Source organism: Nerophis lumbriciformis, linkage group LG03, assembly GCF_033978685.3.
Source record: "Nerophis lumbriciformis linkage group LG03, RoL_Nlum_v2.1, whole genome shotgun sequence".
NCBI lineage: Eukaryota > Metazoa > Chordata > Actinopteri > Syngnathiformes > Syngnathidae > Nerophis > Nerophis lumbriciformis.
The window spans coordinates 24,350,001-24,363,506 of NC_084550.2; the positions used below are offsets into that span (position 1 = coordinate 24,350,001).

General features: G+C 40.5%; 2 protein-coding genes across 2 annotated transcripts in view; both read right to left on the reverse strand.

The window, feature by feature from the left end:
• Positions 1-12,089, reverse strand: part of ap1g2 (adaptor related protein complex 1 subunit gamma 2) — an 81,437-nt gene extending 69,348 nt beyond the window's left edge. The window contains exons 1-3 of the mRNA XM_061935860.1: positions 11,974-12,089; positions 8,022-8,228; positions 383-507 (exon numbers count right to left, since the gene is read on the reverse strand). Of these exons, the coding sequence (XP_061791844.1) occupies positions 383-507; positions 8,022-8,222 (326 nt within the window). The 5' untranslated portion in view covers positions 8,223-8,228; positions 11,974-12,089. The remainder of the gene's footprint in view (positions 1-382; positions 508-8,021; positions 8,229-11,973) is intronic.
• On the reverse strand, positions 3,911-8,006 carry LOC133581774 (E3 SUMO-protein ligase ZBED1-like). Its single transcript, XM_061935871.1, has 2 exons — positions 6,404-8,006; positions 3,911-5,778 (listed from the first exon to the last, which is right to left on the reverse strand). Exons 1-2 carry the CDS (start codon positions 6,625-6,627, stop codon positions 4,227-4,229), a joined length of 1,776 nt encoding a protein of 591 aa, XP_061791855.1. The 5' UTR covers positions 6,628-8,006; the 3' UTR covers positions 3,911-4,226.
• Positions 12,090-13,506: the final 1,417 nt, after the last annotated feature.

Here is a 13,506-nt window from a genome sequence, read left to right on the forward strand (position 1 = left end):
AGCAACTACTTAATGGTGAATATGTTCCCCATACTAAAGTGTTACCATGTTTTTTTTACTGGTGCGCAAAATGAAGTGTGCATGAACATCACCTTGTTCAAAGAACAAAACCAACACAGTGCATAAACTCACAACACATTACGAGGGTTGATCGAACCCAGGTTAAGAACCACTGATATAAACATATAATACATATAATAATTTAGTATTAAAAATAGTGATAGGTAGAGAGTAAGTAATAACCAGTGCTTCTGACTGGCCGATACCGATAAAAGTAGGCCCATATCGATATATGCTTCACAATGCCAAATATCGGTACCGATCATTGGTGGACCCCTAATTCTCTTCACGCGGCTCTGGGGCAGTTGGAGGAGATCCTTACTTCTTGATGGAGTTGGTGATGAGCAGACAGGCGTCCTGCTTCTCGTCCAGCAGCATCATGGCGCCCAAGTAGCCCACGCGCTTCTCACTGTAGCGAGGGCTGGCTATCATCCGCACACACTCCATCTGGCGGGGAGAACAACACCGTTACATGTCAAGTGGGGGGAAATCTCATCTGGGTTACGGTCATTACAGTCAGCTAGTCTTACATGATGATGCAATATGTACACGCAGCTAGCCTAATTAGCATGTTAGCATGGATTAACTTGCAGTCATGGATTGACCAAATATGCCTGATCAGCACTCCAGCAAGTCAATAACATCAACAAAGCTCCCCTTTTGTGTATTCAGGCACAGTATAAAACGTTTGGTGGACAAAATGAGACAAAAAAGGAGTGGCATGAAACGCGTCTTTCTGTGGCAGCGTCGGAGAAAGTTGACTGAGGCTGACTTCCGACACCACGACCAGGCTAACTTCTGACACCACGACCAGGCTAACTTCTGACACCACAACCAAACTAAAAATGACACCAAAACCAGGCTAAACATGACACCCCAACCAAGCTAAAAATGACACCACAACCAGGCTAACAATGACACCACAACCTGGCTAACTTCTGACACCACAACCAGGCTAACAATGACACCACAACCAGGCTAACTTCTGACACCACAACCAGGCTAACAATGACACCACAACCAGGCTAACTTTTGACATCACAACCAGGCTAACAATGACACCACAACCAGGCTAACTTCTAACACCACGACCAGGCTAACTTCTGACACCACAACCAGGCTAAAAATGACACCAAAACCAGGCTAAACATGACACCCCAACCAAGCTAAAAATGACACCACAACCAGGTTAACTTCTGACACCACAACCAGGCTAACAATGACACCACAACCTGGCTAACTTCTGACACCACAACCAGGCTAACGTCCGACACCACAACCAGGCTAACTTCCGACACCACAACCAGGCTAACTTCCGACACCACGACCAGGCTAACTTCCGACACCACGACCAGGCTAACTTCCGACACCACGACCAGGCTAACTTCTGACACCACAACCAGGCTGACTTCTGACACCACGACCAGGCTTACTTCTGACACCACAACCAGGCTAACTTCTGACACCACAACCAGGCTAACTTCCGACACCACAGCCAGGCTAACTTCTGACACCACAACCAGGCTAACTTCAGACACCACGACCAGGCTAACCAGCAAATCAATAACATCAACAAAGGTCACCTTTTGTGCATTCAGGCACAGTATAAAATGTTTGGTGCTCAAAATGAGACAAAGAAGGAGTGGCATAAAACAGGTCTTTCTGTGGCAGCGTCGGAGAAAGTTGTACATGTAAACAAACCACCACGACCAGGCTAACTTCTGACACCACGACCAGGCTAACTTCTGACACCACGACCAGGCTGACTTCTGACACCACAACCAGGCTGACTTCTGACACCACAACCAGGCTGACTTCTGACACCACAACCAGGCTAACTTCTGACACCACGACCAGGCTAACTTCTGACAACACAACCAGGCTAACTTCTGACACCACAACCAGGCTAACTTCTAACACCACAACCAGGCTAACTTCTGACACCACGACCAGGCTAACTTCTGACACCACAACCAGGCTAAGTTCCGACACCACGACCGGGCTGACTTCCGACACCACGACCGGGCTGACTTCTGACACCACAACCGGGCTAACTTCTGACAACACAACCAGGCTAACTTCTGACACCACGACCAGGCTAACTTCCGACACCACAACCAGGCTAACTTCCGACACCACAACCAGGCTAACTTCCGACACCACGACCAGGCTAACTTCCGACACCACGACCAGGCTAACTTCCGACACCACGACCAGGCTAACTTCTGACACCACCACCAGGCTAACTTCTAACACCACAACCAGGCTAACTTCTGACAATACAACCAGGCTAACTTCTAACACCACAAACAGGCTAACTTCTGACAATACAACCAGGCTAACTTCTGACACCACAACCAGGCTAACTTCTGACACCACAACCAGGCTAACTATGACACCACAACCAGGCTAACTTCTGACACCACAACCAGGCTAACTTCTGACACCACAACCAGGCTAACTTCTGACACCACGACCAGACTAACTTCTGACACCACAACCAGGCTAACTTCTACCACCACAACCAGGCTAACTTCTGACACCACGACCAGGCTAACTTCTGACACCACAACCAGGCTAACTTCTGACACCACAACCAGGCTAACTTCTAACACCACAGCCAGGGTAACTTCTGACACCACGACCAGGCTAACTTCTGACACCACAACCAAACTAAAAATGACACCAAAACCAGGCTAAACATGACACCCCAACCAAGCTAAAAATGAAACCACAACCAGGTTAACTTCTGACACCACACCAGGCTAACAATGACACCACAACCAGGCAAACTTCTGACACCACAACCAGGCTAACAATGACACCACAACCAGGCTAACTTTTGACATCACAACCAGGCTAACAATGACACCACAACCAGGCTAACTTCTAACACCACGACCAGGCTAACTTCTGACACCACAACCAGGCTAACCAGCAAATCAATAACATCAGCAAAGCTCACCTTTTGTGCATTCAGGCACAGTATAAAACGTTTGGTGGACAAAATGAGACAAAGAAGGAGTGGCATAAAACAGGTCTTTCTGTGGCAGCGTCGGAGAAAGTTGTACATGTAAACAAACCACCACGACCAGGCTAACTTCTGACACCACAACCAGGCTAACTTCTGACACCACGACCAGGGTAACTTCCGACACCACAACCAGGCTAACTTCCGACACCACGACCAGGCTAACTTCCGACACCACAACCAGGCTAACTATGACACCACAACCAGGCTAACTTCTGACACCACAACCAGGCTAACTTCTGACACCACAACCAGGCTAACTTCTGACACCACAACCAGGCTAACTTCTGACACCACAACCAGGCTAATTTCTACCACCACAACCAGGCTAACTTCTGACACCACGACCAGGCTAACTTCTGACACCACAACCAGGCTAACTTCTGACACCACGACCAGGCTAACTTCTGACACCACAACCAAACTAAAAATGACACCAAAACCAGGCTAAACATGACACCCCAACCAAGCTAAAAATGAAACCACAACCAGGCTAACTTCTGACACCACAACCAGGCTAACAATGACACCACAACCAGGCTAACTTCTGACACCACAACCAGGCTAACAATGACACCACAACCAGGCTAACTTTTGACATCACAACCAGGCTAACAATGACACCACAACCAGGCTAACTTCTAACTAGGGCTGCAGCTAACGATTATTTTTCTATCGATTAATCTATAGATTATTTTTTTCGATTAATCGGTTAATCTATAGATTATTTTTTCGATTAATCTATAGATTATTTTTCCTTTTACCGATTTTTTTTTAAATTTAAAATTAAGATGAAAAAAATAAATGTAGGCCAGTTTTTTCAAAAGGCATGGCTTTTATTTACAAAAAAAAAAAGTATGGCCACTCAGTCAACATTGAAAACATGGCAAAACATTCTGTAACACTGTAAACATTTGTGCCAATCTAAATATTCTGGAGCACTGTAAACATTAAGTATTGCTTTTAAAATGTGCAAAATAAACATCCAGTCCAACACAGTACACTATAACCAATTCTACTCATTCCAGTGAGTGACTAACAGTTGTAATGAAGAAAGGTTAGCATGTCTACATGCTCTGGGGTGAGGCTGGTTCTTTTCTTGTTTGCAATATTCCCAGCAGCTGAAAATAGGCGCTCAGAAGGGGTCGATGGTGGCTGGAACTGAGAGGTAAGACCGAGCCAGCATTGCCAGATTTGGAAACCTTGCCTGATGTTCTTTCCACCATTTTAATGGGTTTTCATCCTTGGAAATGGGGGATTCTCCAAAATAAGACACTAACTCGTTTCTGACCATTTCAGCATCATTACTGTCATTGTTGTCTTCCTCATTGTTGCTGAGTTCATCTGAATCTGAGCCAAGAAGTGTGTCTAGTAAAGATACAGGCCGCCTGTCAGCATCTGGTCTTTCCACTTGCATTGCTGTGCCCTGTTGAGCGTGTGTTTCCTTTTCCCTTCTTTTCTCCTCCAGAACTATTGCATGCAGCTTGTATTGAACTTTTAAACACTCATCTGCAGTCAGGAATTTCAGCTTCCTGAATCGTGGGTCAAGTGCAGCTGCTAATATGCACACATTTGGTCCATCATCTTTGAATGTGGTCTCGGCTTCCCACCTGGATGTTATCTCACGTGCAGCAGTGACCTGGAAACACTTGATTGATGCATTTTCAAAAGCAGTTTGTGTAGCCTTCCGAAGCCCTTTGACCAGCAGAGGGACAGCGGAAACTGTTACATAAGATTCTCCACTCAGGTACACAGTTGCACATTCAAAAGGTTTCAGAACTTGTTCAAGTTCTTCAAGCAAGCTCCACTGGTCAGCCTTAAGATCCAGAAAATGCTTCCCTCTTTGAGTGACCTCCGGATCTGACAGAGTTGCGGTTATTGGCCACCTCTGCTCAAGCAGGCGACTAATCATGTAAAAGGAACTGTTCCATCTCACAGACACATCTTGTATGAGGCTGTGGTCTGGAGAACCCATTTGTTTTTGCTTAACCTTTAGTTTTGTACTGGATAGCTCACTTTTTCTGAAGTGCTCGACCAAACTTCTTGCTGCTCCTAAAGCTCTGCTGATGTGGTTGTCCTTTAGAGCATGGTTAACTACAAGCTGTAGAGTATGGCCAACACATCTGAGGGATGAAACACCATGTCTTTCCTCAAGAACTCTTAAAGCTGCAACAACATTTGCAGCATTGTCATGTACAATGACTTGTACTAGTTTTATGTTTATTTCAAACTTATTGACAACATCCTCAATCCAAGAGGCAATGTTTTCTGCAGTGTGCTTTTCATTGAGGGGCATTGTTGTCAAGTTAATTGAGGCAAGCTCCCACTCATCATTAACAAAGTGAATGGTGACACCAAGGTAAGCTTCAGTGGCCATACTTGTCCATGCATCAGTTGTGAGTGTCAGTTTTCCTTTCACATTTTTCAGGATTGCTTTGACTTCATTCATTTTCTTTGTGTATTTTTGCTCCATAAGCTTAGTGAAGTGGGTTCTTGATGGTAGTGTGTAGCCAGAGTGAAACCGTTTGATCATTTTTTGAAACCCTTCCCCTTCTACCATATTTAATGGCCTCATGTCTATGACCATCATTTCCAGGACACCATCAGTCAGGTCAGCGGCCACTTGGGGTGTGCATTCAGTCCCATGCCTCTTTGGAAAAAAATCCTGGACACTGCTTTGTCGTTTGCTGCAACATAAGAGACAACAATTAATTTTCATTTTAAATATACCCAAATACAGCTTACTTTAATACAAAAGGTTAATTAAACTACACACATTATCTTGTTAAATTGGGTTAATAACACAACGATAGTATGATTAAAGTGAAGTTAATTGTTCGTTTGTACATAGTATATGTAACTGTTAATGTTGTAAAAGGTATTTGCACAACTTATTAACGTTAGCGTTAAAGATAGTATATGTAACTGTTAATGTTGTAAAAGGTATTTGCACAACTTATTAACGTTAGCGTTAAAGATAGTATATGTAACTGTTAATGTTGTAAAAGGTATTTGTACAACTTATTAACGTTTGCGTTAAAGATAGTATATGTAACTGTTAATGTTGTAAAAGGTATTTGCACAACTTATTAACGTTAGCGTTAAAGATAGTATATGTAACTGTTAATGTTGTAAAAGGTATTTGTACAACTTATTAACGTTAGCGTTAAAGAGGAGCGCGTCTTTGTAAACACTGAACAGGCACGCCAAACGCGCCTCTCAGAGCAAAACGGTGCTTTAGTTTATGAATTTACAACGCAGATACAAATAACACATTCATGTTTTTGTGTAATAATGACAACGTATACTCACGCGGATGATTGACTCGTTGATGGTGATGGGAAGAACGCTGTCGGATGTTTTCTTTTTAGATGCTCGTTCATAGCCGTTGTGCTGCTGTGATACGCCATTTCCGCTCGACACAGTGTGCATAAAACAACATTATTAGGCCGTTTATTAAAATACTCCCACACTTTTGACGACTTTTGGCGTGTTTTTTTCCCCTCGCTCGCATCGTTTGCTCTGCGCTCCGCCATGACAGTTGTGTGACGTAAATATGCGACACGCCGACGCACAAAAATGACGTCGACGTATTTACGTAACCGATGACGTCGACTACGTCGACGCGTCGTTTCAGCCTTACTTCTAACACCACGACCAGGCTAACTTCTGACACCACAACCAGGCTAACCAGCAAATCAATAACATCAGCAAAGCTCACCTTTTGTGAATTCAGGCACAGTATAAAACGTTTGGTGGACAAAATGAGACAAAGAAGGAGTGGCATGAAACACGTCTTTCTGTGGCAGCGTCGGAGAAAGTTGTACATGTAAACAAAACCACCACGACCAGGCTAACTTCTGACACCACAACCAGGCTAACTTCTGACACCACAACCAGGTTAACTTCCGACACCACAACCAGATTGACTTCCGACACCACAACCAGGCTGACTTCTGACACCACGACCAGGCTAACTTCTGACACCACAACCAAACTAAAAATTACACCAAAACCAGGCTAAACATGACACCCGAACCAAGCTAAAAATGACACCACAACCAGGTTAACTTCTGACACCACAACCAGGCTAACAATGACACCACAACCAGGCTAACTTCTGACACCACAACCAGGCTAACTTTTGACATCACAACCAGGCTAACAATGACACCACAACCAGGCTAACTTCTAACACCACGACCAGGCTAACTTCTAACACCACGACCAGGCTAACTTCTGACACCACAACCAGATTGACTTCCGACACCACAACCAGGCTGACTTCTGACACCACGACCAGGCTAACTTCTGACACCACAACCAAACTAAAAATTACACCAAAACCAGGCTAAACATGACACCCCAACCAAGCTAAAAATGACACCACAACCAGGTTAACTTCTGACATCACAACCAGGCTAACAATGACACCACAACCAGGCTAACTTCTAACACCACGACCAGGCTAACTTCTAACACCACGACCAGGCTAACTTCTGACACCACAACCAGGCTAACCAGCAAATCAATAACATCAACAAAGGTCACCTTTTGTGCATTCAGGCACAGTATAAAATGTTTGGTGCTCAAAATGAGACAAAGAAGGAGTGGCATAAAACAGGTCTTTCTGTGGCAGTGTCGGAGAAAGTTGTACATGTAAACAAACCACCACGACCAGGCTAACTTCTGACACCACAACCAGGCTAACTTCTGACACCACGACCAGGCTAACTTCTGACACCACAACCAGGCTGACTTCTGACACCACAACCAGGCTAACTTCTGACACCACAACCAGGCTAACTTCTGACACCAGGACCAGGCCACAGATAGATTGCAGTTCTTGGGGAAACGTTGACATCCCAGACACACGTTCCTCAGGCCAACTATTCAGTTCTGACCATGGGACTAACCCCGGTCCTCTCACCTGGCCAAAATGCGCGGGGTAGCCCAGCATGTGCACGTAGAGGAGCTTGGCCAGGTTGTGGGATCGACTGTCGCCGTCAGATTGGCGGAACTGGGCCCGGATGGCGGCGCACTCCCTCTGGATGACACCCCGCTCCTCACACTGGGTCCTGGCCGACCTGATGGCCCGGATCATCTCCTGGAGTTGTATTGATGGCGACATGGCTGCCTTCATGGGGAAATAAGCACATATTAGAACACTTGGAGTCAAGAACCATTGTGTTGCTACTAAGCACAATATGAGATGGACAAATGGACCATTTTTCCACATTCAACAAATTTCCAGGAATTCCCGTTTATTATATTATGTGTATATATACATTCAAATATGTATATATTATTATATACCTATTTCCACCCTTCTTAAGTTCGACTTCTCCTTTCACATTTTTCAACCGTCCCACCGTCAAAACACCCCTCATATTCAGGACAAAAACCAAGTTGGTTAAGGAACTACCAAAATTCCCAGTTTTCCCGAAATTCCAGGAATTTCTCAATTAAAAACTGTTACTAATTCAAAATGTTTTGACCGATTTAAACAATTCCAACACCAACTAATTCAGCTCATTCATGCTCCTAATCATTTTCAAAAAATTCCTGCTTTTCCCCAAATTTCCAGGAAGTTCTCATTGAAATTAATGGGAAATTTTTCCAAGTTGCACAATTCCCACATTTTTCAACCTATTCAAGCCATGCCAACATCAACACATTCCACTCATCCTGGACATTCAAACTGACACTTTCCCAAGTTCCAAACCAAATTCCCATTTCCCTGGAAATTCTAACTCTTCAACATTCAAACCATTCCAACATTCAAACCATTCCACCTTCAACACATTCAACTCATCCTGGACATTAAAACTACCACTTTTCCACATTCAACACATTTCCAGGAATTCCCATTTATTGGTAACCTTCTTAAGTTCGACTACTCCTTTCATATTTTCCAACCCATTTCAACCGTTCCACCGTCAAAACACTCATATTCAGGACAAAAAAACAAGTTGGTTAAGGAACTAGAAAAATTCCCGGTTTTCCCAAAATTCCAGGAATTTCTCAATTAAAAACTGTTACTAATTCAACATTTCTTGACCGATTTAAACAATTCCAACACCAACCAATTCAGCTAATTCAGGATATTCATGTTCCTAAAAAAATCCTAAAAAATCCTGTTTTTCCCCAAATTTCCAGGAAGTTCCCATTGAAATGAATGGGACATTTTTTCAAGTTAAACAATTCCCACATTTTTCAACCTATTCAAACCATTCCAACATCAACACATTCCACTCATCCTGCAACATTCAAAGCATTCCAACATTTAAACCATTCCACCTTCAACACATTCAACTCATCCTGGACATTCAAACTACCATTTTTCCACATTAAACAAATTTCCAGTAATTCCCGTTTATTGGGAACCTATTTCCACCTTTCTTAAGTTCGACTTCTCCTTTCACATTTTTCAACCGTCCCACCGTCAAAACACTCCTCATATTCAGGACAAAAACCAAGTTGGTTAAGGAACTACCAAAATTCCTGGTTTTCCCGCAATTCCAGGAATTTCTCAATTAAAAACTGTTACGAATTCAAAATTTTTTGACCGATTTAAACAATTCCAACACCAACCAGTTCAGCTCATTCAGGACATTCATGCTTCTAACAATTTTCAAAAAAATTCCAGGAAGTTCTCATTGAAATGAATGGGACATTTTTCCAAGTTGCACAATTCCCACATTTTTCAACCTATTCAAACAATTCCAACATCAACACATTCCACTCATCCTGGACATTCAAACTGACACTTTCCCAAGTTCCAAACCAAATTCCCGTTTCCCTGGAAATTCAAACTCTTCAACATTCAAACCATTCCAACATTCAAACCATTCCACCTTCAACACATTCAACTCATCCTGGACATTAAGATTACAATTTTTCCACATTCAATACATTTCCAGGAATTCAAGTTTTTTTGGTAACCTATTTGCACCCTTCTTAAGTTCGACTTCTCCTTTCACATTTTTCAACCCATTTCAACCGTTCCACCGTCAAAACACTCCTCATATTCAGGACAAAAACCAAGTTGGTTAAGGAACTAGACAAATTCCCCATTTTCCCGAAATTCCAGGAATTTGTCAATTATAAACTGTTACTAATTCAAGATTTCTTGACAGATTTAAACAATTCCAACACCAACCAATTCAACTCATTCAGGATATTCATGTTCCTAATAATTTTTTTTTTAAATCCCGCTTTTCCCCAAATTTCCAGGAAGTTCCCATTGAAATGAATGGGACATTTTTTCAAGTTGCACAATTCCCACATTTTTCAACCTATTCAAACCATTCCAACATCAACACATTCAACTCATCCTGGACATTAAAACTACCATTTTTCCACATTCAACAAATTTCCAGGAATTCCCGTTTATTGGTGTCCTATTTCCACCATTCTTAAGTTCGAGTACTCCTTTCACATTTTTCAACCCATTTCAACCGTTCCACCGTCAAAACATTCCTCATGTTCAGAACAAAAAACAAGTTGGTTAAGGAACTAGAAAAATTCCCGGTTTTCCCGAAATTCTAGGAATTTCTCAATTAAAAACTGTTACTAGTTCAACATTTCTTTACCGATTTAAACAATTCCATCACCAACCAACTCATTCAGGATATTCATGGTCCTAATCATTTTCAAAAAAATCCCGCTTTTCCCCTAATTCCCAAATTACCAGGAATTTCCCATTGAAATGAATGGGACATTTTTTCAAGTTACACAATTCCCACATTTTTCAACCTATTCAAACCATTCCAACATCAACACATTCCACTCATACTGGACATTCAAGCTAACACTTTCCCAAGTTCCAAACCAAATTCCCGTTTTCCTGGAAATTAAAATTTTGCAACATTCAAACCATTCCACCTTCAACACATTGAACTCATCCTGGACATTAAGACTACCATTTTTCCAAATTCAACAAATTTCCAGGAATTCCCGTTTTTTTGGTAACCTATTTCCACCCTTCTTAAGTTCCACTTTTCCTTTCACATGTTTCAACCCATTTCAACCGTTCCACCGTCAAAACACTCATATTCAGGACAAAACCAAAGTTGGTTAAGGAACTAGAAAAATTCCCAGTTTCCCCCAAATTCCAGGAATTTCTTAATTAAAAACTGTTACTAATGCAACATTTCTTGACCGATTTAAACAATTCCAACACCAACCAATTCAGCTCATTCAGGACATTCATGTTCCTAAAAAAATCCTGCTTTTCCCGAAATTCCCAAATTTCCAGGAAGTTCCCATTGAAATGAGTGGGACATTTTTCAACCTATTCAAACCATTCCAACATCAACACATTCCACTCATCCTGGACATTCAAACTAACACTTTCCCAGGTTTCAAACCAAATTCCGGTTTTCCTGGAAATTGAAGTTATTCAACATTCAAACTATTCTTACATTCATAGTACATTCTGTCAGCATTTCACTTCAACGTCAGCATTGGAGCATTCACTCGCAATTCCTTCAGGAATTGCCTTTTTAGTTATTTTACTTTCTGTATTTCCGGAAGTCAATGTAGTAATTATTTTTACTTCCGGAAGTCAATGTGCAGTACTAAACAATTTGAATATGTACTTTAATAATGACTTATTTAGTGCAGCTATATTTTCGCGAGTTTATTTAAGTTAGTTAATGTGAGCAACAACGGTGTGCATGACTTAAAAACGTCAAAAAGTTGTGGACGTAAGAAAAAAAAAAAAAAGCTGTTTTGTTTTGACAGGTCACCCAGTGTAGCCGGTGGCTAACCCACACTTAGCATCGAGCTAACTACGGGTGTCGAGCCAACTAACTTGGTTAGAATAACATTTTATTTACTTGGGAGATTTTGGGCTCAAATGTAAAAACAAAACATACTCAACACTGCGCGGACTTTGTCGCCTCTACGGGGGGGAAGTCTTTATGCACGCCCGCAGCCCCTCGGCTTGACAAGCGTCCTGCTGCTATCCTCGTTAATGGAAATCAATTTTCCCATTTCCTGGTACACCTTTTCAAAATAAAGTTCTGTCTTACTTTTTAGGATCGATGACATGGAACCAGTTGTTTCCAAGATGCCAGTGTTATTTGAACAGTAAAAACAGTTTTTGTTTTACTTTGACTGGATGGAAACAATAATTAGAACAGTAGTACTCTTTTACATTTGGTACAACGTAAAATGCAGGGCCAGTTTTGCCAATAGCAACACTTTGTGAATTGAAATGTAATCATTTGATTTGTTTAAACTATTTCATGATTTTGCCTTTAGTTTAATACCAGAGTAATAAACAGGGCAGCGATTTTGAACAAACAAATATACTTACACACACACACACACACACACACACACACACACACACACACACACACACACACACATATATATATATATATATATATATATATATATATATATATATATATATATATATATATATATATGTGTGTGTGTGTGTGTGTGTGTATGTATATTTGTAAACAGGGCGATTTTGATCAAACAAATATACATACACACACACACACACACACACACACACACACACACACACACACACACACACACACACACATATATATATATATATATATATATATATATATATATATATATATATATATATATATATATATATATATATATGTGTGTGTGTGTGTGTGTAAGTATATTTGTTTGTTCAAAATCGCTGCCCTGTGTATTACTCTGGTATTAAACTAAAGGCAAAATCATGAAATACTTTAATCAAATCAAATGATTACATTTCAATATATATATATATACACAAACACACACACACATACATGCATATATAAATGTGTGTGTACACATATATACATACACATATAAACATACATACATACATGTATAAATATATATATGAATATATATATGTATATATATATACACATACATATATACATGTATATATATACATATAAATATATACTGTATATATATATATACACATGTATATATATATACATATATATATGTACATACATATGCATACATACACACACATATATATATATATATATATATATATATATATATATATATAAATATACATATATATATATATACATACATTTTAACGTATTCATAAATACAAGACAATGTAACATCCATCCATTTTTCTACCACTTGTCCCTCATAACATTAAAATAATATCCATCCAATATAATTATTCTTATTCATAAACTATTTAACGATATATAAATACAACAAAAAATACAATATAACAGCAGAAAAATTATATGATTATGCCCCCTTTACATAGACTTGTTTTAGCAAAATTAAACCAATAGTTCAAAATAAGTTAACAAAAGCAAAAAATACTATCATCTCTCATTTCAATTATTTGTCGTTTTAGCCTCTTTTGTCAAATAACGTACTCCCTGGGTTTGTACACAACA